We start from the raw sequence: 22,450 nt of genomic DNA on the forward strand, positions 1-22,450 counted from the left end.
AACAATTCTGCAGCACTCCTGATTGCAAAAGCATGAAAAAAGGCAAGGTAAGGCCCAAAATGTTGCCTATCTGTGATGTAAATTAATTGCTTTTTTCACCTTTGCAATCAGTGCTGCAGTACTACGGCAGAAAGCAGCGGCTCGTGCATGAGCCAACAGTCATACAAATTTGTGTTAAATTGTCAATTTATATGAAAGGATAATATATTGACTGCCAGCTATTTCACACCAGTTTACTGCTATTTCCTGTACATTTTGCAGTCTTATCACTTGTGAGTACCTACAGTAAACATATTAGACTTCCTGGGTAACTAGTACAAGTTTTCTGGATAACAGATCTTTCTTTGGATCTCTGTCCCTTTAGTCTGCTAGAAAATCATTTAAACGTTAAATAAACCCAATAGGCTGGTTTTGCATCCAATAAGGATTTATAGTATCTTAGCTTGAATCGGGTACAAGGTACTGTTTTATTATTACAGAGAAAAAGGAACTTATTTTGAAAAATTTGGATTGTTTAGATAAAATGCAGTCTATGGGAGACAGTTGTGCCGTAATTTAGAACTTTATAATTAATCTGTCATTCACTCAATTTCTTTGTAGCTTTCCCCTGCTTCAGATCTTCACTTTGCAGTCTGGTGTGCTGTTCCATGCATGTTTATAATTATTGCTATATATATATATATATATATATATATATATATATATATATATATATATATATATATATATAAATATATATTACCTATGAAGCAATATGATAATAATGCATTAAAGGTTATCTGTTGCCTAATATTACTAAAATGAGCAGTTTGCATTGTTACTCCCTATGCATAAGTGTTTAGTTTTTATTTGTACACTTACGCACATTCACATGCCATAAATTATATAAAGAAGGCATAATAAACAACTAAACGCTCTGAGTATGAACATTACACCCTACAAATAAGAATGTTGTACTGTCTAAGGCTTTTGTATGACTCTCAATATACACTACGGTGATTTAATTAAAGGAACAGTGCAGTATAAAAATAAAAACTGGTTAAATAGATAGCTTGTGCAAAACAGAAAATGTTTCTAATATAGTTAGTTAGCCAAAAATGTAATGTATAAAGGCTGGAGTGACTGGATGTGTAACATAATAGCCAGAACACTACTTCCTGCTTTTCAGCGCTCTCATTTTGAGTTAGTCAGTGAGATTCAAAAGCAACAGTTATGACCCATGTGCCCACCCCCTCAAGTCACTGATTGGCTGCTGCCTGGTAACCAATCAGTGGAAACCAAGAGAGCTGAAAAGCCAGCAGTAGTGTTCTGGCTATTATGTTACACATCCAGCCTTTATACATTACATTTTTGGCTAACTAACTATATCAGAAATATTTTTTATTTTGCACAGCCTATATATTTACCCAGTTTTTATTTTTATAAACAACAATCCTTTTAAAGCAACCCTAAGTCCTTTATTTGGGACCTGAGGCATTGAATTTGCTGCATAAAGGAGAAGGAAAGCTACCGAGGCACATTATTGCCAATAGATTAACCACAATAGTGCAAGCTAGAATCGGGGCTGTTTTAAGAGCCAACTGGCGTGCCCTCACAGTCACATAGTGAGGCAAAAAATGTTTGTGGAACCACGCCCATTTTTGGCCACACCCCCAAATACCACATTGTAGAAATGGCCATTGATTCCAGACAAGCTAGTAAGATCACCAAAACATGGCCAATGAACAGAAAGTCTCTGTGACCTTGTCTGTGCTTGTGGCAGATTGGCAGTAAGGCAGAGCCAAGATAGAAGCTCCCTGTTCATTAAAGGGGTTGTTTACAGGCCTGGATTTTCGGAGACTTCCACTCACTCTTCCTGCTCACTCATAGCTCTGGGCTCAGATTACAGCAGGGAGGAGAGAGGGGAAAAGGGAGGGGAGAGGGAGAAAGGAGAAAACTGAGCATGCTCAAGCCCTAGCCCTGGAGGTTTAAGCTGAAGGCAGGAAGTCTGATACAGAAGCCCATGAGTACACAATAGAAGGAAAGAAATTCTGTGTTTCTTTTGACAGAGAACTCAGAGCAGCATTACGTTGAGGGTTTACTTGTGTATTTATATAGACCTTTCTGATAAAGCTTACTTAGTTTTAAACGTTACTTCTTCTTTAAACCTGCCAGTGGTCCTGAACTTATAACCTCAATGCTTATTTTCATTTATACATATCAGCGGAAAGTATCATGCTAAAATCAGCTAATATTTTCCTTTAGTAAAGGTATATCCCAATTACAAATAACAATTTTGAGGACCCCCATCTGTTGCTTGTTTGAAGTTAGAATGCCTTTATAGTCAAAAACAAGTCTCAAACATTACATGAAAAATATAGTTTTGCCACCAGCCAGTTATTTTACCTGCTTGTCAGTAAAAAAAGAGGATGCCAATGTTATCAACAGGGAAGGTTAAAAATATAGGAAGTTCTGTATTTTTTTTTCAAGAAAAGTGGGAACCCTATAAAAATAGATTTTTTTTTTACAGTTTAGCAGTTGATCTACCTATCAACCTATTGTTCTCACAGGCATTAAATATATAATAGTACCCTGTAATATTATTGTTTACTGCTTGCCTGTGCCAGCTTGCCTATCCAGTGGCAGAGCACATATGAGACAGCTCTCAGCTTTGCAATTGCTATCTATACTAATGTGCATGTGCCATGTAAACAACATGGTCCCGTACCATCAAAACTGTGTAAACATTGCTAATTATATCCCTGATTTGCTATTGAAAATATGTTAATTGATGTTTGTTGGAGAATAAGGGATAAAGCAGAGCAATTTGCATTAATATTGAATTGCCTACTCCACACGCTGTGCTGCACACTTGCCAATAGAATTTCAAATATTTCATATGTACAAAGCCTTTATTCTGGGCGCACATGCACAGTGATTGTCCCCATATATGTGGCCCCTTGCTGCCATGACTTTTGTGGGCAAATCTCTTGCAAAAAGTTGAGCAGCTTTCACAAAAGTGAGCTCATCTGGAGGTGAATCTAAATAAACTGTACTGTAAACTGTAAATTGTAAACACGTCACTGAAACCACACGCGACCATCAACATGCGTTTTTCAGCACGTAGGTTTCTTTTCCCAACATGCACTTCTCATTGTTCTTGTTCCCCATAATTCTGCTGGCTGGAAATAGAAAAGCTATTTAGAAATAGAAAAACTATTCACATGCAAAATGGAGAAGGAAAGATCGTCAATACGCAACGTAATTACGTCACCAGTTCTAAACATGTATATGTGTCATTTATATTGCGAGTTTTGGACGCTATAGTTAAAATACGCTGCGTATTTACGTATAGTGTGTTTTCAAACTTGCAGATCCCATAGAGTATATCGATTTGGTAGTTTCTTGACGTATTGGTGTTTCTGCTAAAAAACGCCAATGCTGGCATCCTGTGGCGGATTTCAGCTTGCAAACGCCATGTGAGAATTGCCATAGTGCGTTATCCATTAGTTTCAGTCAAAGTACAGTTTCTGTGTATTTACGGCTGACTGAGTTTTTTTAAAAACGAAACGTAAAAAACGCCACGTCTGGCCTTGCCCTTAAAGGAGTCTCTGCTGTTTCAGTGATTCAGGTGCAGATTCTGAACTGTTACAATTTGCTACATTAGTTGATACATTTCTCAGCAGCATCTGTGCAATATTAGCAAGTATTGTATCAATTCTAACAGCCACCTGAAACTCAGAGATTCTGCTTAGCTGGGACAAAGATTAGAAATGTATCAACTAATGTATCAATTTAGACCAGTTTACAGAGTCGGCGACCCCCAGAAAAATGAAGCTTCAATATTAGGAAAACTTCACAAACAGAAAATAGGAAATAATTTTAAAAAAATCTATTTCTGGTGAACTATCTGAATACAACTGAAGTTTTGCAAGGTGTACAAATCTTTTAAAGTACATATCTTGCCTCTTTTCTGCTGAAAATGTGAACTCTTAAAATATAAAAACGTTTATTGCCCTTTCCCCAAAAAAATCTGCAATAAGAGAAATGATTAGAGTTTAGTTAAGCTGCTCTATACAGTGGTGCGAAAAACTATTTGCCCCCTTCCTGATTTCTTATTCTTTTGCATGTTTGTCACACAAAATGTTTCTGATCATCAAACACATTTAACTATTAGTCAAAGATAACACAAGTAAACACAAAATGCAGTTTTTAAATGAGGGTTTTTATTATTTAGGGAGAAAAGAAATCCAAACCTGTGTGAAAAAGTAATTTCCCCCTGAACCTAATAACTGGTTGGGCCACCCTTAGCAGCAATAACTGCAATCAAGCGTTTGCGATAACTTGCAACGAGTCTTTTACAGCGCTCTGGAGGAATTTTGGCCCACTCATCTTTGCAGAATTGTTGTAATTCAGCTTTATTTGAGGGTTTTCTAGCATGAACCGCCTTTTTAAGGTTATGCCACAACATCTCAATAGGATTCAGGTCAGGACTCCAAAGTCTTCGTTTTGTTTTTCTTCAGCCATTCAGAGGTGGATTTGCTGGTGTGTTTTGGGTCATTGTCCTGCTGCAGCACCCAAGATCGCTTCAGCTTGAGTTGACGAACAGATGGCCGGACAGTCTCCTTCAGGATTTTTTGGTAGACAGTAGAATTCATGGTTCCATATATCACAGCAAGTCTTCCAGGTCCTGAAGCAGCAAAACAACCCCAGACCATCACACTACCACCACCATATTTTACTGTTGGTATGATGTTCTTTTTCTGAAATGCTGTGTTACTTTTACGCCAGATGTAACGGGACACGCACCTTCCAAAAAGTTCAACTTTTGTCTCGTCGGTCCACAAGGTATTTTCCCAAAAGTCTTGGCAATCATTGAGATGTTTTTTCGCAAAATTGAGACGAGCCTTAATGTTCTTTTTGCTTAAAAGTGGTTTGCGCCTTGGAAATCTGCCATGCAGGCCATTTTTGCCCAGTCTCTTTCTTATGGTGGAGTCGTGAACACTGACCTTAATTGAGGCAAGTGAGGCCTGCAGTTCTTTAGATGTTGTCCTGGGGTCTTTTGTGGCCTCTCGGATGAGTTGTCTCTGCGCTCTTGGGGTAATTTTGGTCGGCCGGCCACTCCTGGGAAGGTTCACCACTGTTCCATGTTTTTGCCATTTGTGGATAATGGCTCTCACTGTGGTTCGCTGGAGTCCCAAAGCTTTAGAAATGGCTTTATAACCTTTGAAATTGAACTCAGGTGTGATAAACCACAGTTAAGTTATTTTTTAACAAGGGGGGCAATCACTTTTTCACACAGGCCCATGTAGATTTGGAGTTTTTTTTCTCCCTTAATAACGTAAACCTTCATTTAAAAACTGCATTTTGTGTTCAATTTTGTTATCTTTGACTAATAGTTAACGGTTTTTGATGAGCAGAAACATTTAAGTGTGACAAACATGCAAAAGAATAAGAAATCAGGAAGGGGGCAAATAGTTTTTCACACCACTGTATGTTTGAGGCAAATCATTCTGGCAGTCTGTGGCACTTCAGTACAGGCCTCTGTTCCGTAGAGCTTAAAATCTAAGTCCTTTGATGAGGAAAAACTGCCCAAAGAGACGTTGATGTTGTGGGGATCTCTACTCACTGATTGTGGAATAGGAGCAAATCTTCTGAATGATTATGGCTTATGAATCAGTGAGAACTGGAGCATCACCACCCAGAACCGCCGGGGCTTTTTGCACAGAATAAGACTGAAAGGAAGATGCAGCTCACACGCCCAGAGGCTGCCCCTCCCTCCCTGTCACTGCAGCTCGTTCTCTCATTTCCTGGGTCACCCCGTTGCTATGGTGACCGCATTGCACCTGAGCCCTGCGCTTGCGTGCTTCCCTGCAGTCAGCTGGCGCAAACCTGGGGGCCCGAGTGGCTGGCGGGTGGCAGCAGAATTACTACAGAGGGGCAGGTGGATGTGTAGAGAGCAATTCCAATTTCCTCCCTCGGGCAGACTGAGCTGCAGGAGGCCTCCCGGCATGCACCGCTTTATTGTGGTCGGTAGCTCAGGGAGATAAGAGCGGGGCTGACCGGACTGACGGGCGCATAAGAACGGGCATGAGAGCATGAGCCACAGCGCCCACTTACTGAAGAGAAGCCGCGAACTCACATACACAAGAGGTATATATTGTATATTGTAGCGAATGCACCTGTCTCTCCTGGCGCTATTCCTGCTCTATACAAGCGCAATTCTTTCCTGTACTGGTGCAGCTGCAGCGCTAGGACAGGGACAGGGTGGGGCGAGTGGAGAGCAATGTGCAGTCTAACTGGATCCAGTGTAGGTAACAAGCCCTGGGCATCATCAGCATTAAGTGCTAAGGATTTGCCTCTCATTCTCGTGTCTCTCATCAGCTCGGGACTCGTGATTGAGGGAGAGATGCGCTAATGAATCCTCCTCATCAGTGACACAACTACATATCACTGGGCCCAGCAGCAAATTATTTTTCAGGCCTCCAAAATGTCTAGACGTTACCTGTTTTACCTACACGTATTGAAATTGTATACAAATTAGGGCCTCATGTACCCCCCCCCCTCTCCGCAGCCGCAGGGTCTGCTTCCTCTCTAGTTACGCCCCTGGTACTTGTCGTCATCACTGAGCAGCAGGGGCATCGCCTGTGTGTAAAGATGGACTGACCCCGTGGGACACTAAGGGCGGTTTCCTCTGCTCATCACTGGGGGCTGGGAGTAGCCGTACAGTCGCCTGTATCTCTTCCAGGGTGGGGACACTCGTACTATATCTCACTACCCTGTCTGTCTGCGCCTCAGGATGGCACCTCCTGCCCGTGTCTGACTGAGCCCATACTGAGCCCATACGCCTCCTGCTGCTGGTGAAGAGCGCTGGGTGAGTTGCCACAGGGACAGGTTTGGGGGGTGTCACTGAGCTCATACTACACCCCACTAGTACCTCACCTCGTTAATACAATAGCACCTCACTAATACAACAATAGCACCTCACCTCACTAGTACAACATTTCACTAGCACCTCACCTCACTAGCACCCCACTAGTACAGAACCCCACTAGTACATCACTAGTACAGAACCCCACTAGTACGTCACTAGTACAGAACCCCACTAATACATCACTAGTACAGAACCCCATTAGTACATCACTAGCACAGAACCCCACTAGTACATCACTAGTACATCACTAGTACATCACTAATACAGGACCCCACTAGTACATCACTAATACAGAACCCCACTAGTACATCACTAATACAGAACCCCACTAGTACAGAACCCCAATAGTACATCACTAGTACGGAACCTCACTAGCACAGTACGTCACTAGTGCATCACTAGTACAACACCCCACTAGTACAACACCTCACTAGTACATCACCAGTACAGCATCTAATGCTGAGAGTTGGAGACATGAGCTTTTAATAAAAGTGATTTAGTGAGCACACCAAAAGGCTGTGGGATCTGCAATGCAGATGGAAATGCAGGGCTGTCCAACCCCCTGTCCTCACTTATATAGTTATAGTAATAACTCGAGGGCCACGGGTTGGACATCATTAAGCTCTGGACTGGATTTCTTGGGTACTGGCACCTCAGCTTTGTTGTATGTGAAAAGATTTCCTTGAGTGATTGGCATCCATGTGGCATGCTTGGGATGACTTAATTGATAAGTATGGATGTTATTATTATTAATTATGATTATTATTATTATTATTGGATACATTATTTCCATAGGAAATGGCCACACCTCATATCTAATGTAACAATGTGGGGTTTGGATTCTTTATTGCCCATTGTTGTGCCCATTGTGTGCATTGATTGGCTGTGTGTTGGAACGTAAGGGTCCAGTTATTAACAAACTGCAGTGTAGCACAGCTTTCTAGTCAAGCTTTTTTTCCCATTGTATGAAGCATATTAGCCGTAGGCATTTAATAATTCATGCTTTTATGGAAACAAAGAGAGCGCAGCATGGTCTGTGTGTCATTATGACCTATCCATTGTGTGTGCTCCTGGGAGTATCAATGACATCAACCATCTCCTACTAAGTGCTGTGCCTCCTGTCTCCCTCTCAATACAATCCTGCAAGACAAAGTGCTGCCCTTAACACTGTGCAGTGAAAAGAAAAATATCAGTACATTTAGGGAGTGACTTTTTCCCTTTAATCTGAACAGAACATGACGATGATGCTGAAGGGATTGCTAAAATGCTGCTCACATCGTCCCCACAACTTGTTCATTAGACTGGTCACAGAGCAGAGTGCTGTTCTGACCACACACATTTTGCTCACCCCTTACCGTGTCACACTCAAAGTGGCTAAAAGTTTGCCAGAATCTGAGGATTTTCCTTATAAAAACCAGGGTGTTATTTCATTTACAGCAGAAATATTTTAGGGGCAGTATGATCCATGTCAATTTTATATGAACACTGATTTGGCCACTCAGTGCTGTGAGTATGTGAAAGTTCCCAACCCTTGCTTGACATTGTGTGTAACCTTGTATCTACCTGAGTGCAAGCTATTGTAATCAGCCATATTAGGCTCATCCAGGCTCACTGCAGTGTCCTTCACTGGGCTTTCTGGCAGGAATCACGTGTGCAACAGATACATGATCAAAGCCCTTGCAAATGTGTCCTTCTGATAAGGAGCAACAATGTGTTATACTCATATACAGATATATATATTCATATAAAAAGTTTTAAAAATGTGTTCAGTTATAAATATATGTATATAGATTATTGATATACTGTATAAACTCACTGTTATGCTGAGTAAACATGTTGGCATACATATTGTGTCCAGGTACATTCCAACATTGCTTTCTGACAGTTAGTTAATAGCAGGTGGCATTATAGTACTGAAATTATACAAAGTTAGGAGCATGTTTAGGCTAAATTATGTAAATGGTACAGATATTGTTGTGATATTGTATTTAAGTAACAGCAGTTCCCTCTGACTAACTATATATTAAGCATGGGAAACATAAGAATGAACAATAGCACATTTATTCATTTAAGAGACAAATATCATGGCACTCCCTAAACAGTTGGGATCACAACATGCAGCTTCACTTTTCATATACCATGTGTTGTATAAGTTGGGAGGTGTGCTTAATATAACTGAGAATGAACTAGTAGAATAGCTTTTATACAGAGAGGTTGAGACTTGTTTTACTTATTCGCCGAGTATTTGTATTTATTTAGAATAAGAATAAGATAGGAATTGTATATATTTGCTGGGTAAGGGCAGATGTGGGTCTGGTTTCTACCTCTTTTTTCTACCTCTACCTCGAAGTTGCCTCACAAGGAAACTTTGGGGGCGACTTCGGAAAACCAATCGCTCTGAGTGCCATCCCACCGGCGATCTACATTCTAGCCAGCGGGAGGCAGTTTGGGGAGATTAGTCGCCCCGAAGAAGAGAGGATTTGTTGCTGGTGACTAATCTACCCAAATCTGAACGTGCGCCCTGACCCTCACTCATTTAGCTGAAGCAAATCAAGAACTTCAGAGTTGGGGTGTCTTTGCTGTGCCCTCCTTGCTCTTCTGCTGCAGCACAGGGCACTCAGGAAGCACAGAAACTGCAGGTGTTTGGTTTGAGCACAGGAACAATGTACATTTTTGCCTTGCCATATTAGTATACAGCACGCAGGGAAAACACAATATGCAGCCATTTTGAGATTACGTTTTTTTTTATTTCATTTTAAGCAGATGGGCATATTTGTTGAGGAATGACAGTTCCCCTTTAAACGAGCACTTGTTTCTATTTTTTTTTCATAGGTGTCTTTAAACCAGCACTGTCTATAAAACCCCAATTTTCTTTTATGGCTATTTTGTATTAATTTTAAATAGTCTTCATATTGGATATAAAGACTGGTCCTGCAGGGGCTGCTAGATCTTCCCTCTCAGAGTCAGTTAGATCAGAAGAAGTTATCTCATGGTAGATCATGAATTATTGTTATTCTTTATATAGGGCTGACAAATTCCTCATTGCTTTACAGATTAATTTGCATCAGTCCATGCCCCAGTGGAGCTTGCAATCTAAGGTTCCTGTCAAATACACACACACACTATGGTCATAGTTATCAGGAACCAGTTAACCTGCCTATGTGTTTTTGGAGAGTTGGAGGGAAGTGGGGTACCCCAAGTAGACACGAGGAGAACATACAAACTCTTTGCAGATAATGCTCTGATGGGTTTTTTGCTATTTATATTAGGTTACCACTCATTCTGTACCATTGTCTCTTTGTACTCCCTCTTGCAGGAGTTATTATAGTTAGTTATAGTTAGTTTCAGCACTGTTACATGATCACTATTAAAGGAACAGTAACACCAAAAAATTATGTGTTGTAAAGGAATGACAATATAATGTACTTGTGTCCTGCACTGGCAAAACTGGTGTAATTGCTTCACAAACACAACTATAGTTTATATAAACAAGTTGCTGTGTAGCCATGGAGGCAGCCATTTAAGCACAGGATAAAAAGTAGATAACAGATAAGTTCTGAAGAATTCCAATGTATTCTACAGAGCTCATCTGTTATCTGCTGTGTATCCTGTGCCTTTTCTCCTTTTTCATCTCTGAATGGCCGCCCCCATGGCTTCATTGCAACTTGTTTATATAAACACTAGTTGTTTTTTTGAAGCAAACACACCAGTTTTACCAATGCAGCACAACAGTACATTATATTTCCATTACTTTAGGACACTTTCATTTTTTGGTTTTACTGTTCCTTTAATCATTCTCAAGTACTGTTCAATTTTTTTTCTCCCAGCCCCACAAATGCAATTACCTTTCAGTCCATCCAACTTCCCCTCCAGAGCCAACCAGTCCAGTTCACTGGTGCATTCATAAAACCCTTTAACATTTGGCTCATATACTTTCATTTATTCTCACAATCAGTTGTTTCCTTACAAATTCCCAAGACATTCAAATGCTGGTGGCCCATTTAATAATCCCATTAGGTGAAAACTATCAGCTCTTAATCAGTTATAATGATCCCTCTTTATTCCAGAACAATAATGGCTGTATTTTGTGAATCACTGCTTTAATCTCAATATCTAGAAATCTAATACTCTGTGAACCGATCTCAAAGTAAATCCTAGGTGCTGCTGTGATAATAGAATCATCATGTTCCTCCCTTTCTATTGTATCAGATAGGGAATAACTCAGCTAAAACAAGCACTGCCAAGCCATTTCATAGGAAATGAACATTTCACCACACACCCCACAAATAGAACTGGCAATGGTGCTACTAGAATTCCCATGGCAGCTCCTGAGATATTGGTGTTTATATTAGTGTCTGATACCAAATGTAAAACTTATAACAAATACTAGGTGGGCCATCAGTGTAGTACAGGAGGGCCCATACTTTACTCTAAAGCAAGGTCTACTTTTATACTTTTAGTGATAATGTCCCATTATAATCTACATCCATAAAAGAATTGTTAGCATCTGTTCCATGTAAATATTACTTAAATACTGAAAATGTATATTGCTATTTTTAAAATCAACAATTTCTTATGTAACTTAACAAAAATATCTGAAAGAAAAGCATGAAACAGGAGGATTAAATAGACAAGCTGTTTGTTGACATAGTCTTGAGATCTACTGATCACCAGCTAAAGGTCTACTGGTAGATCCTGATCTACCTTTTGGGCACCCCTGGTGTAGTATATGGTGTCGTAAATACTTATGTTCCGAACTAGTAACTCCATACAATCACAATAGGCTGAAAAGAAAATATAAACTATAATGCAGTTGGTAACTGTAGGTTTATGTGGGTTATTGTTCATTCTTCATTGTTAGATCATAAACTCTATAGGGCAGGGATTTCCTACTGTGTCTCTAACCGCATGGCTATTATATGTATATTTATACTTGTTTATTATAATGCTGCACTTTTCTATATTGTACTATTTTACAGTGCTACATAGCCTAGTATTATTATTATTATTAATAATTAGGGATGCACCGAATCCAGGATTCGGTTCGGGATTCGGCCAGGATTCGGCCTTTTTCAGCAGGATTCGGATTCGGGCGAATCCTTCTGCCTGGCTGAACTGAATCCTAATTTGCATATGCAAATTAGGGGCAGGGAAGGGAATTGCGTGACTTTTTGTCACAAAACAAGGAAGTTACAATTTTTTTCCCCTTCCCACCCCTAATTTGCATATGCAAATTAGAATTCAGATTCGGTTCAGTATTCGGCAGAAACCTTTTGCAAACGATTTGGGGGTTTGGCCGAATCCAAAATAGGGGATTTGGTGCATCCCTATTAATAATAACGTATTTTTAGAGCACCAACATATTGTGCAGCTCTGTAAAATAATTGTGTTTATACAAAGAAATTCTATAAATGACATACATAGAACATATAGAGTTAAGGTTAGGTCCATAAATATTTGGACAGAGAATTTTTTTTTCTAATTTTAGTTCTGAACATTACCATAATGAATTTTAAATGAAAAAACTCAGATGCAGTTGAACTGCAGACTTTCAGCTTTAATTCAGTGGGTTTAACAAAAAGATTGCATAAAAATGTGAGGAACTAAAGCCTTTTTTAACACAATCACTTCATTTCAGGGGCTCAAAAGTATCTGGACAAATTAAAAAACTGAAAATAAAATGTTAATTTCTAATACTTGGTTGAAAACCCTTTGCTGGCAATGACAGCCTGAAGTCTTGAACTCATGGACATCACCAGATTCTGGGTTTCCTCCTTTTTAATGCTCTGCCAGGCCTTTACTGCAGCGGCTTTCAGTTGCTGTTTGTTTGTGGGCTTTTCTGTCTAAAGTTTAGTCTTCAACAAGTGAAATGTATATTCAATTGGGTTCAGATCAGGTGACTGAATTGGCCATTCAATAATATTCCACTTCTTTGCTTTAATAAACTCCTGGGTTGCTTTGGCTGTATGTTTTGGGTCATTATGAAACATCACCCAATCAATTTGGCTGGATTTGAGCAGAAAGTATGTCTCTGAATACCTCAGAATTCATTCGGCTGCTTCTGTCCTGTGTCACATCATGGATAAACACTAGTGTCCCAGTGCCACTGGCAGCCATGCACGCCCAAGCCATCACATAGAGATGTGGTATGCTTTGGATCATGAGCTGTTCCACACCTTCTCCATACTTGCCATCATTCTGGTAGAGGTTGATCTTGGTTTCATCTGTCCAAAGAATGTTTTTCCATAACTGTGCTGTATTTTTTTAGATTTTTTTTAGCAAAGTCCAATCCAGCCTTTCTATTCTTGATGCTTATGAGTGGCTTGCACCTTGCAGTGCACCCTCTGTATTTACTTTCATGCAGTCTCTCCTCTATGATAGACTTGGATATTGATACACCTACCTCTTGGAGTTGTTGAGTGTTGTTCACTTGTTTGGCTGTTGTGAAGGGGTTTCTTTTCACCATAGAAATGATTCTGTGATCATCCACCACTGTCATCCACGGTCTTTTTGCTTTGCTGAGTTCACCAGCTTTCTTTCTTTCTCAGGATGTACCAAACTGTAGATTTTGCCACTCCTAATATTGTAATATCCTGTAATATTCTCGGATGGATTTTTTCTGTTTTTGCAGCTTTAGGATGGCTTGTTTCACCTGCATGGAGAGCTCCTTTGACCGCATGTTGTCTGTTCACAGCAAAATCTTTCACAAGCACCCCCCTCCCTCAAATCAACTCCAGGGCTTTTATCTGCTTCCTTGATAATGACATAACAAAGGAATTGCCCACACCTGCCCATGAAATAGCCTTTGAGTCAATTGTCCTATTGCTTTTGAGCCCCTGAAATGAACTGATTGTGTTAAAAAAAAAAAGGCTTTAGTTCCTCACATTTTTTCTGCAATCTTTTTTTCAACCCACTGAATTAAAGCTGAAAGTCTGTAGTTCAACTGCCTCTTAGTTGTTTCATTTAAAATTCATTGTGGTAATGTACAGAACCAAAATTAGAAAAAAAAGTTGTCTCTGCCCAAATATTTATGGACCTAACTTTTACATACATAACAACCAGTACCTGTACAAAAGGTGAGGAAGGCCCTGTGCTAAAGAGTTTACAATCCAAAGGGGAAGGGAATAAGGCACAAGGTGTGGGAGTGGGCAAGATAAGAAAAAAAAAACAAGTGAGAGATGTAATACTGTATGTGGTATTGCATTTGGTAGCTAAATGGAGTGAGGTAATGGCTTCTCTAAAGAAGTGCATTTTAAGAGATCTATTGAAAGCAGAAAAGTTGGGAGAAAGTGGGACAGACTGTGGGAGAGAATTCCAGAGGAGGGGTGCAGCCCTTGCAAAGTCTTGAATGAGAGTGTGTGAGGAGGTAATGAGAGAAGAGTTGAGTAGCAGGTCAGAAGAGGAGCCTAGTAAGCAGTTGGGTAAGTATCTAGAGGTGAGTTCAGAAATGTAGGCAGGGACAGAATCATGAAGTGCTTTGAATGTCAGGGTCAATAATTTTAATTTTATTCTGAAATGTAGTGGAAACCAGTGCAGGGATTGGCAGAGTGGGATGGCAGAGGTGTATAAGCCTGGGGACAGTGTTCATTATGGACTGGAGAGGTGACAGTCTCTGGTGGGGAAGGTCAATTAAAAGAGACTTACAGTAGTCTAGACGTGATATGATGAGATAGTGAAAAAGAATTTTGGCAGCATCTTGGGTGATAAATGACGGTATTTTGGATATGTTCCTTAGGTGGAAGTGACATGATATAATAAGTGACTGGATATGAGGAGCGAAGGACAGGGCAGAATCTAGGATAACCCTGTAGCACTGTATAAAAAATACATACTGTATATATTCTTTATAATTTCCCTTGTCATTGCTTCACCTCTAACACAATTTAGATTCTTCTGATGGATCAAACTGTGAATCAAATCTACGGTGTAGAACAAAGAGTATATTTGTATTTCATTAGGCTATAGAAAAATCTGAGCTACAAGAGATAGTGTTACATGTAATGCCTGGCAAATGATTTTCCCCACTGACTGCTATATTCTCTCCTTTTAACAGTGGGATGAAATCCATCATATCTGGTTGTACATCTGCCACATACAACTCTAGACATAACAAATTGCAGAGAAAATGGCATTTAGATGGAGCCTGTTATAATAATGGAGCCTTATAATAATAATAATTTGTGTTGTAGAGCAGACTGGTGACAGATGCAAGTAACCTGACAGCAGAGGTAGCACTGCAGCTCACATCTCACTCCACTGGGTTAGAGGCAGGGCTGCAAATATGTAAGAATATGGCATGGTGTTGGCAACATGATCTTACTCCATTTCATTAGAGACACTTAAAGGAGAACCAAATTAAAAAAAACAAATATGACTAGAAGTGCTTTTTTCACATACTGAGCTTGTCGCTCCATCCTAAAGGTATGGCATCTCTACAACATTAAAGATCCAGGCCTTTTAAGTTGTGCACTGGTGCTCCCCATCTTTGATTTGGTTATGAGTGTCAGTGACACGCACATGCTCAGTGGGCGTTGAGCAGCTGTTGAGAATCTAAGCTTAGGAGTCATCACAAATCATCAAACAGAAAATTAGATTTGCCTGTTAAATAAGCTGATGCTAAAAGACAAGCTCTGATGCGAATTGTGCTGGTTTTGGAGCTTCAATGTAAGAGAATCTGAATTAATTACTAATCAGCCTTGTATTATATATAGTGTATTGTAAGTCGGTCCCTAATCTCAGTAAGTGACGGCAGCACAGAGCATGTGCAGTGAATTGGCAGAAAAGAAGATGGGGGACATCTTCAGAGACACAGATCTTTGCTGCTAAAGGGCAATGGTTGCCTTGAGCTGGCACAGAAGCCCAAAACATCATGTAAAACATTTCTGCCATATTTCTTTGTTAAGCTTTCGTTCTCCTTTAACTGCTTGTATAGCTTTAGAATGTGTGAGGAAAGCCAGAGATAAAATAACATACGTTAAAGGTGACCAGGCCAAAACGGAAGCCAGGACCTCAGCTCTGAGGGTCACTAATACTGATCAGTGCACACCTGTGCCTCACAAGATCTTCCTCAACATGTACAATGTCCCCTCTCTTCATTAGTGTTGTCTACAAAGTATATTGTTTGTTGGAGGAGACATTTTCACTGTACTAAAGGGATCCACTGTAACCCAACCAAAAGAAAAATGCTGATACATTAATGGGGGGGTCTAACCCAGAAGGAGTCATTATGTGACCACCTTGAGGAAAGCTCTGCTCTTCACACAAGATTGAAAATCCAGCACAGGGAGCCAAGCATAGTGTAAGGAGGAGGCACAGGCAATCCCTGTTATTATTGTCAGCCATATTCTCTGTCTGGTGCTTCAGTCTGACAGCTCAGTAATTCAGGTGCAGTCTCTGAACTGTTATATATCAATTATATCAGCTGCCTTTGGTCCAATTGGTCGAACGTAAAAAATAAAGAGCAAGTGAAAAAAGTCTATTTCTGGTGTACTGATAGCAACTGAACTAACAAAAGGTTTTGGAAGGTGGGCAACCCGTTTAAACATTAACAACCCAATATGGTTATATTCAGTGTAGTTACCATCAAGTTACTGTTTTTATATTACAGAGAACAAGGAAATCAAATGTTTTTCCTAAATGGGACTCTAGGAGGGGGGATGGCCTTCCTGTATTTCAGAGTTTTCTGCACAACAGATCCCATATCCATGCTGCTTTGATATGAGGCTGATCAGTAGCACAGCTGTATCTGTAGTGCTTGTTTTGTATATCAGTTGTACTGTTCATCTCCTGACCCAGGCATGTCTCACCTCCATACAGGGATGGGAAGAATTAATCAGAATATGGATATTACTGCATCATATATCAGTACTATAACAGGAAACAGAGATGATAACAAAATGTTTATATTGCATTTACATTGAGCACAAAGACTGGATGTGTACAATTCCAATATTGCTAAATCACAAATACTTCTTAAATTGGTTATATATACATTGTGGGCTATTTTGTCCTTTGTGTAGTTTACTGTTTACCTTTAAGTTAGCTGAATGGTGATCAGTGTTGTGTCTGTATGATACGTGTGTTATGCCTGTATGATACGTGTGTTATGCCTGTATGATACGTGTGTTATGCCTGTATGATACGTGTGTTATGTCTGTATGATACGTGTGTTATGTCTGTATGATACGTGTGTTATGTCTGTATGACAGACATAACTGAATGGTGATCAGTCATAACTGAATGGTGATCAGTGTTATGTCTGTATGATACGTGTGTTATTTCTGTATGATACGTGTGTTACAGTATGTCTGTATGATACGTGTGTTATGTCTGTATGATACGTGTGTTATGTCTGTATGATATGTGTGTTATTTCTGTATGATACGTGTGTTACAGTATGTCTGTATGATACGTGTGTTATGTCTGTATGATACGTGTGTTATTTCTGTATGATACGTGTGTTACAGTATGTCTGTATGATACGTGTGTTATGTCTGTATGATACGTGTGTTATGTCTGTATGATATGTGTGTTATGTCTGTATGATACATGTGTTATGTCTGTATGATACGTGTGTTATGTCTGTATGATACGTGTGTTATGTCTGTATGATACGTGTGTTATGTCTGTATGATGCGTGTGTTATGTCTGTATGATACGTGTGTTATGTCTGTATGATATGTGTTTTATGTCTGTATGATAAGTGTGTTATGTCTGTATGATACGTGTGTTATGTCTGTATGATATGTGTTTTATGTCTGTATGATACGTGTGTTATGTCTGTATGATACGTGTGTTATGTCTGTATGATACGTGTGTTATGGTTGTATGATACGTGTCATGGCTGTATCATATGGTATGTGTGTTATGGCTGTATGGTACGTGTGTTAAGGCTGTATGATACGTGTGTTATGTCTGTATGTGTGTTAAGGCTGTATGATATCTGTGTGTACTTTATACTGACAGTGACAAAGCCAGGCAGGCTGCCAGTTGTGATGCTCCGCTGTGTGCATACATATGTGCATCTGTCCTGCTTGTCTCCTGACTTGTGTAATACAATAGTGACATGAGCAGATGCTGTTGTGGTAGTGGGTCAAAGCTAATAACCGCCGGGTAACACTGCTGATGTCTGATATTGTTTCCCCTCCTGGAGCTGAAGCTGTATCAACTGGCATCACTGATGAGGAAACTGTCATGTGTGTGGTATAGTTGTCCTTTACACGTATAACACAAAACCATTACTGCTGTGTCTGTGTTTCACTGACAGCTTGTTGTGATCCAGGGTAATTATTATTACAATATGATACTTTATTCTGCTGTGTTCTGAAACATTGCCTTGTTCATGTGGTAAATATTATCAGACTTTCTGGCTCCTTGTAGAGAATCTGTTGCACAGAGCTATTGGCTGAGATATTTCCCCGTTCTCTCTTAGATAGTATTGCCATGGCTACTTCTAATCTGGAGAACCAGCTGCAAAGTGCCCAGAAGAATCTGCTCTTTCTGCAGCAGGAACACGCCAACACGCTGCGAGGCCTGCACTCAGAGATCCGACGCCTACAGCAGCACTGCACAGGTACATGGACCTACATATGGATATATACTGTCTATCCACTCCTCCAGCCTCTCCCATCTGATCACATGGACATATAACGATGGTTGTTCCAGTCACTATAACCGTGTTCTTGTGCTGGTTGATATCAGTGACTACTGGTGGAATGTGGCCCAAAGCACAAATCAAGGGGCCCTATACTGTATACCCATAGTGCATTCATTCCAGGGCCCACCAATCATATCTTGTGCAAATCACTTCAAACACTTTAGCTCTCTCTCGTATTGACACTCCAGAAGCAGCAGCAATAGGCAAGTTTTGCCCCAATACTGACAAATCTGAGGCGCATTGCACAGTTTTTGTGTTAACTCAATTATATTCAATGCTGAATGAAACTAAATGCACTGCAAATAGTGCCGGATCTCTGTGCTTTACGGTTCATTATTAACTCCTTATTCCTTTCATTTTGTTTTTTACTTCAGATCTGACATATGAATTAATTCTTAAAAGCCCTGATGAGACAGGTAAGGAATGTCATGCCCACTGATTTTTGCTTTATCTCATAATTCTGTCCTAATTATTCAGCAATTCGATTGTTTTGACACAAGCCAGAACACATAATAACACACATCACTTCAAGCTATTTTCCAAAACAACCACTAATTTACATCTACATGTACAGTATATCAGTGCATCTTGCACAAGTGTGATGTTGCAAATAAGTGTGTGCCCATAATTGGGCTCTAATTCTGCGGATTCTGCATTCAAACATACTTCCAACACTGCATTTATCAGAAGGGATCCGCAGTGTTTATTAAATGGACATAGGCCCATATGCAAACCATGCAAATGACTCACATTTAGGAATTCCAAAAACACTCAGTCTCTGGTCACTGGTAGCCCTGCTTTTTTTTTTCCCTAGGAACCAGTATGTCCAGAAGCCACGAACTAAGGAGGAAATGTGAGGAACTGGAAGTGCAACTAAAAGTCAAAGAAACTGAGAATAACGAGTTGCTAAAAGACCTGGAACAGAAAAATTCGATGATTATGGTACTGGAAAACACAATTAAGGAACGAGAGAAAAAGTATTTAGAAGAACTGAAAGTGAAGAGCCACAAGCTCAACATGCTTTCCAGTGAACTAGAGCAGAGGGCTGGCACCATTGCATATCTCACCTCCCAACTCCATGCGACCAAGAAAAAGCTGCTGAGTTCAACTAGTGGGACAACCGATATTGCACCGCCCGGTAGCCCAGTACTTTCCAGTTACAAGCCGTCCCCTCCCAAAGAAAAACTACCAGAAACTCCCAGGCGCAGAATGAAAAAGAGCCTCTCTACTCCCCTCAATGCGGACTTTGCAGAAGTCTACAGGCTCGGGGCAGACGGCAGAAAGATAATGTTGCGAGAGCCTGTGGATGCCATGCCCGACCCAACTCCATTTTTATTGGCCAGGCAATCTGTAGAAACGCAGATGATCAAAGAGAGGCCACTAGTCATCCCTCCCATTCGCTCTGACTCCAGCAGTCCAGCCAAAGAGAAGAAGCAGAAGGCCCATATTGGAGTAGCCCATCGCATCCCCCATGCAAGTTCTGTGCCGAGCCAAGTGGTTTCCCAGCCTGAGGTGGAAACATTAGCAGTGGATCAAGTTAATGGAAGCAAAATAGTAAGGAAGCACTCAGGAACTGACAGAACTATTTAGAGCAACTATTTAGTAACCATAAATTTGCTTTTTATTTACTGTGTGGCCAGGCAGAATATAGGGATGATTTTTTTATTATTTCCTATTGTACCCTGCATGCCAAATATAAACCCATTCTCTGATGTCAAAATGGAAGGGGCTGTCCTTAAACACCAACTACAAATGATTCCTCACTAACTAAGTGCTGCTGTTACATGTCTATTTAATGCTTGCACCAGTATGTGCAATATCTAGCTGTGCTGGAGCAAGCACACTATACACACAACTACTTACTACTAGTCTGCTCTGATATTATACCCACAAGACAAGCATCACAATAAGAGCTTCTTGCTACTTCCTACTCTGTATTTCCCATGCTGCAGTACAATGCCTTTCTCTGGCAGCACTAACAATACTATTCATGGATGTGTCATTTAGATTTAAGACTACTGTCGTTTTTTTCTAAGCCACTTAGTGTTTCTATACATTTTATTCTAAGTTTACAGCTTTTCTGTGAAGGTGTAATGTGAATATAGGACAGCATTCATTTTGGCTGTACCATATTTAGTAAGGGATGACGGTTTCTAATGCTTACTATTGCTCCTTAAAATAATCTTACAAGCCAAGCCTTCACATGAGCAGATCTGTAGGGGTTTCTGCTTCATAATGCAGAATTTATCTCTCAAGTGGCTTTTGCATCAAGTTGCAGATGTAAGTCGCCAGTTGAGCCTTGATTATTAGTTACAATGTTCTTGTCATTTATAGGAATCTTGTGACAGTTTAAGTTGCAGTTCTGACAATTTATATGTTAAAACACAAAGCTACAGTATAATCAGGATAAGTGCCATTAAAGGGGGCACTGGGGCTCAGAAGCTTGCAGAAGCCCTTCTGTGGTTGCCGATTGGGCAAGGATGGATATGATTAATGTTTTGCACTGGGGACTGTTATGGTCTTGTTTTGCTACTAGTAAAGATACACAAAGTGCAGGCGGCCAGCAGTTTGCAAGCTGAACTGATATAAGATACCTGTGTCTACTTAAACTGCATGAAGGCATGAGGCTGCTGGGTAACCGGGTATCTATCACAGGCCATATTACGTAAACAAGTCCTGCATCACATGAGATAATGAACCTCTACTGAAAAATAACCTGCACTATACCCTTCACTGGCTTCTGTTAGCATTTACAGTGAGGGTGAACATATTCTTGCAGAGTTTGATAAAGGGAAAATGTATTACACTTCCATAGAGAGACACTGTCATATTGTAATTAAAATATCAAACAATAATAAACACTGTAGACATAAAATACTTGTTATATATTTATAGATCATACCTCTCTGCAGCTACTGCAAAGGAAACATGAGCACCTTTGTGCTAGAGTCCTGCAGCGGGTCAGGTACCTGTGAGTTACCCACAAAAACCTGCAGTGCCCTGCGGGTTGCAGGTACAATTTTCGGGAGCGGGTATACACGCGGGTCGGCGGTTCTCCGGGTTTGTGGGTCACGAGATGGGTTGCGGGTCTTCTCAATAACGAGTTTTACTCCTTTTTTTCTTCTTACTACTTCCAATGATGTCACTTCTGCTTTACAATGACAACACTTCCTGTTTTATGCCTTTTTTTCTGATCACTCCAACTTCTAATGATGTCACTTCCGGTTTACAATGTACAACACTTTCTGTTTCTGGATGGTCAGCGGATCTGGTTGCGGATAAGGTACTTGCGGGTCGGGTGTCCAATCGGGTAAGTATGTGGGTTGCGGGTCCGGTTCAGGTTTAACAAATTGGTTCCGCGCAGGACTCTACTTTGTGCTAAAACCATTTTTTTCCTGATTGCTGATCCCTTATGTGCTATGCAAACAGGCCCCACTGGATCCAGAATGAATGCGTGTAAAGCTACAGAGGAGGAGCTGCTTTCTATACTAAATCAGAGCTTCTGAAGCAAATACACAATGTTTATAAGTTCAAGGTGCCTGTACGGTGTACTACCTTTCACCCTTTAAGTGCTTTAAGTTAAGCTTCATTTGTCATGCCCAAAAAGTATATGCATATTAAACAAAAGCTGATTTTTTTATGCTTGACAGCCTTACTGTCTGTACAAATAGCACCAAGAGCTCTGTTATCTGCATTCTCCACACATTATCCTACAACATGCTCCGAAGTGTCTCTGCTGATGTAAGAGGAGAGCTAATGGAGACAGGGCTAGTTTCAAGGATTTCAGAACAGTTAACATAATCACAGTAAACAAATATTATTATTTGTAAATGACGAGTTTGGTTCTAGATATATAAATAAATGTGATTGTAACCTGCATA

At 40.2% G+C, this 22,450-nt stretch overlaps 1 protein-coding gene across 4 annotated transcripts; it reads left to right on the forward strand.

The window, feature by feature from the left end:
* The first annotated feature begins 5,809 nt into the window (after positions 1-5,809).
* Positions 5,810-20,577, forward strand: ccdc92.L (coiled-coil domain containing 92 L homeolog). 4 transcript variants are annotated; one of them, XM_018262700.2, is made up of 4 exons: positions 5,810-6,132; positions 18,345-18,485; positions 18,944-18,985; positions 19,384-20,577. In XM_018262700.2, the coding sequence occupies exons 1-4, from the start codon at positions 6,078-6,080 to the stop codon at positions 20,157-20,159; spliced, it is 1,014 nt and encodes a 337-aa protein (XP_018118189.1). In that variant the 5' UTR covers positions 5,810-6,077; the 3' UTR covers positions 20,160-20,577. The 4 variants fall into 4 exon arrangements, with proteins under 4 accessions (XP_018118189.1, XP_018118197.1, XP_018118204.1 ...); XM_018262708.2 differs by having other exon boundaries at positions 5,811-6,132; positions 18,349-18,485; XM_018262715.2 differs by lacking the exon at positions 5,810-6,132 and adding an exon at positions 6,213-6,853.
* The last annotated feature ends 1,873 nt before the right edge of the window (positions 20,578-22,450 follow it).

Source organism: Xenopus laevis, chromosome 1L (genome assembly GCF_017654675.1).
Source record: "Xenopus laevis strain J_2021 chromosome 1L, Xenopus_laevis_v10.1, whole genome shotgun sequence".
In the NCBI taxonomy this organism is placed as follows: Eukaryota; Metazoa; Chordata; class Amphibia; order Anura; family Pipidae; genus Xenopus; species Xenopus laevis.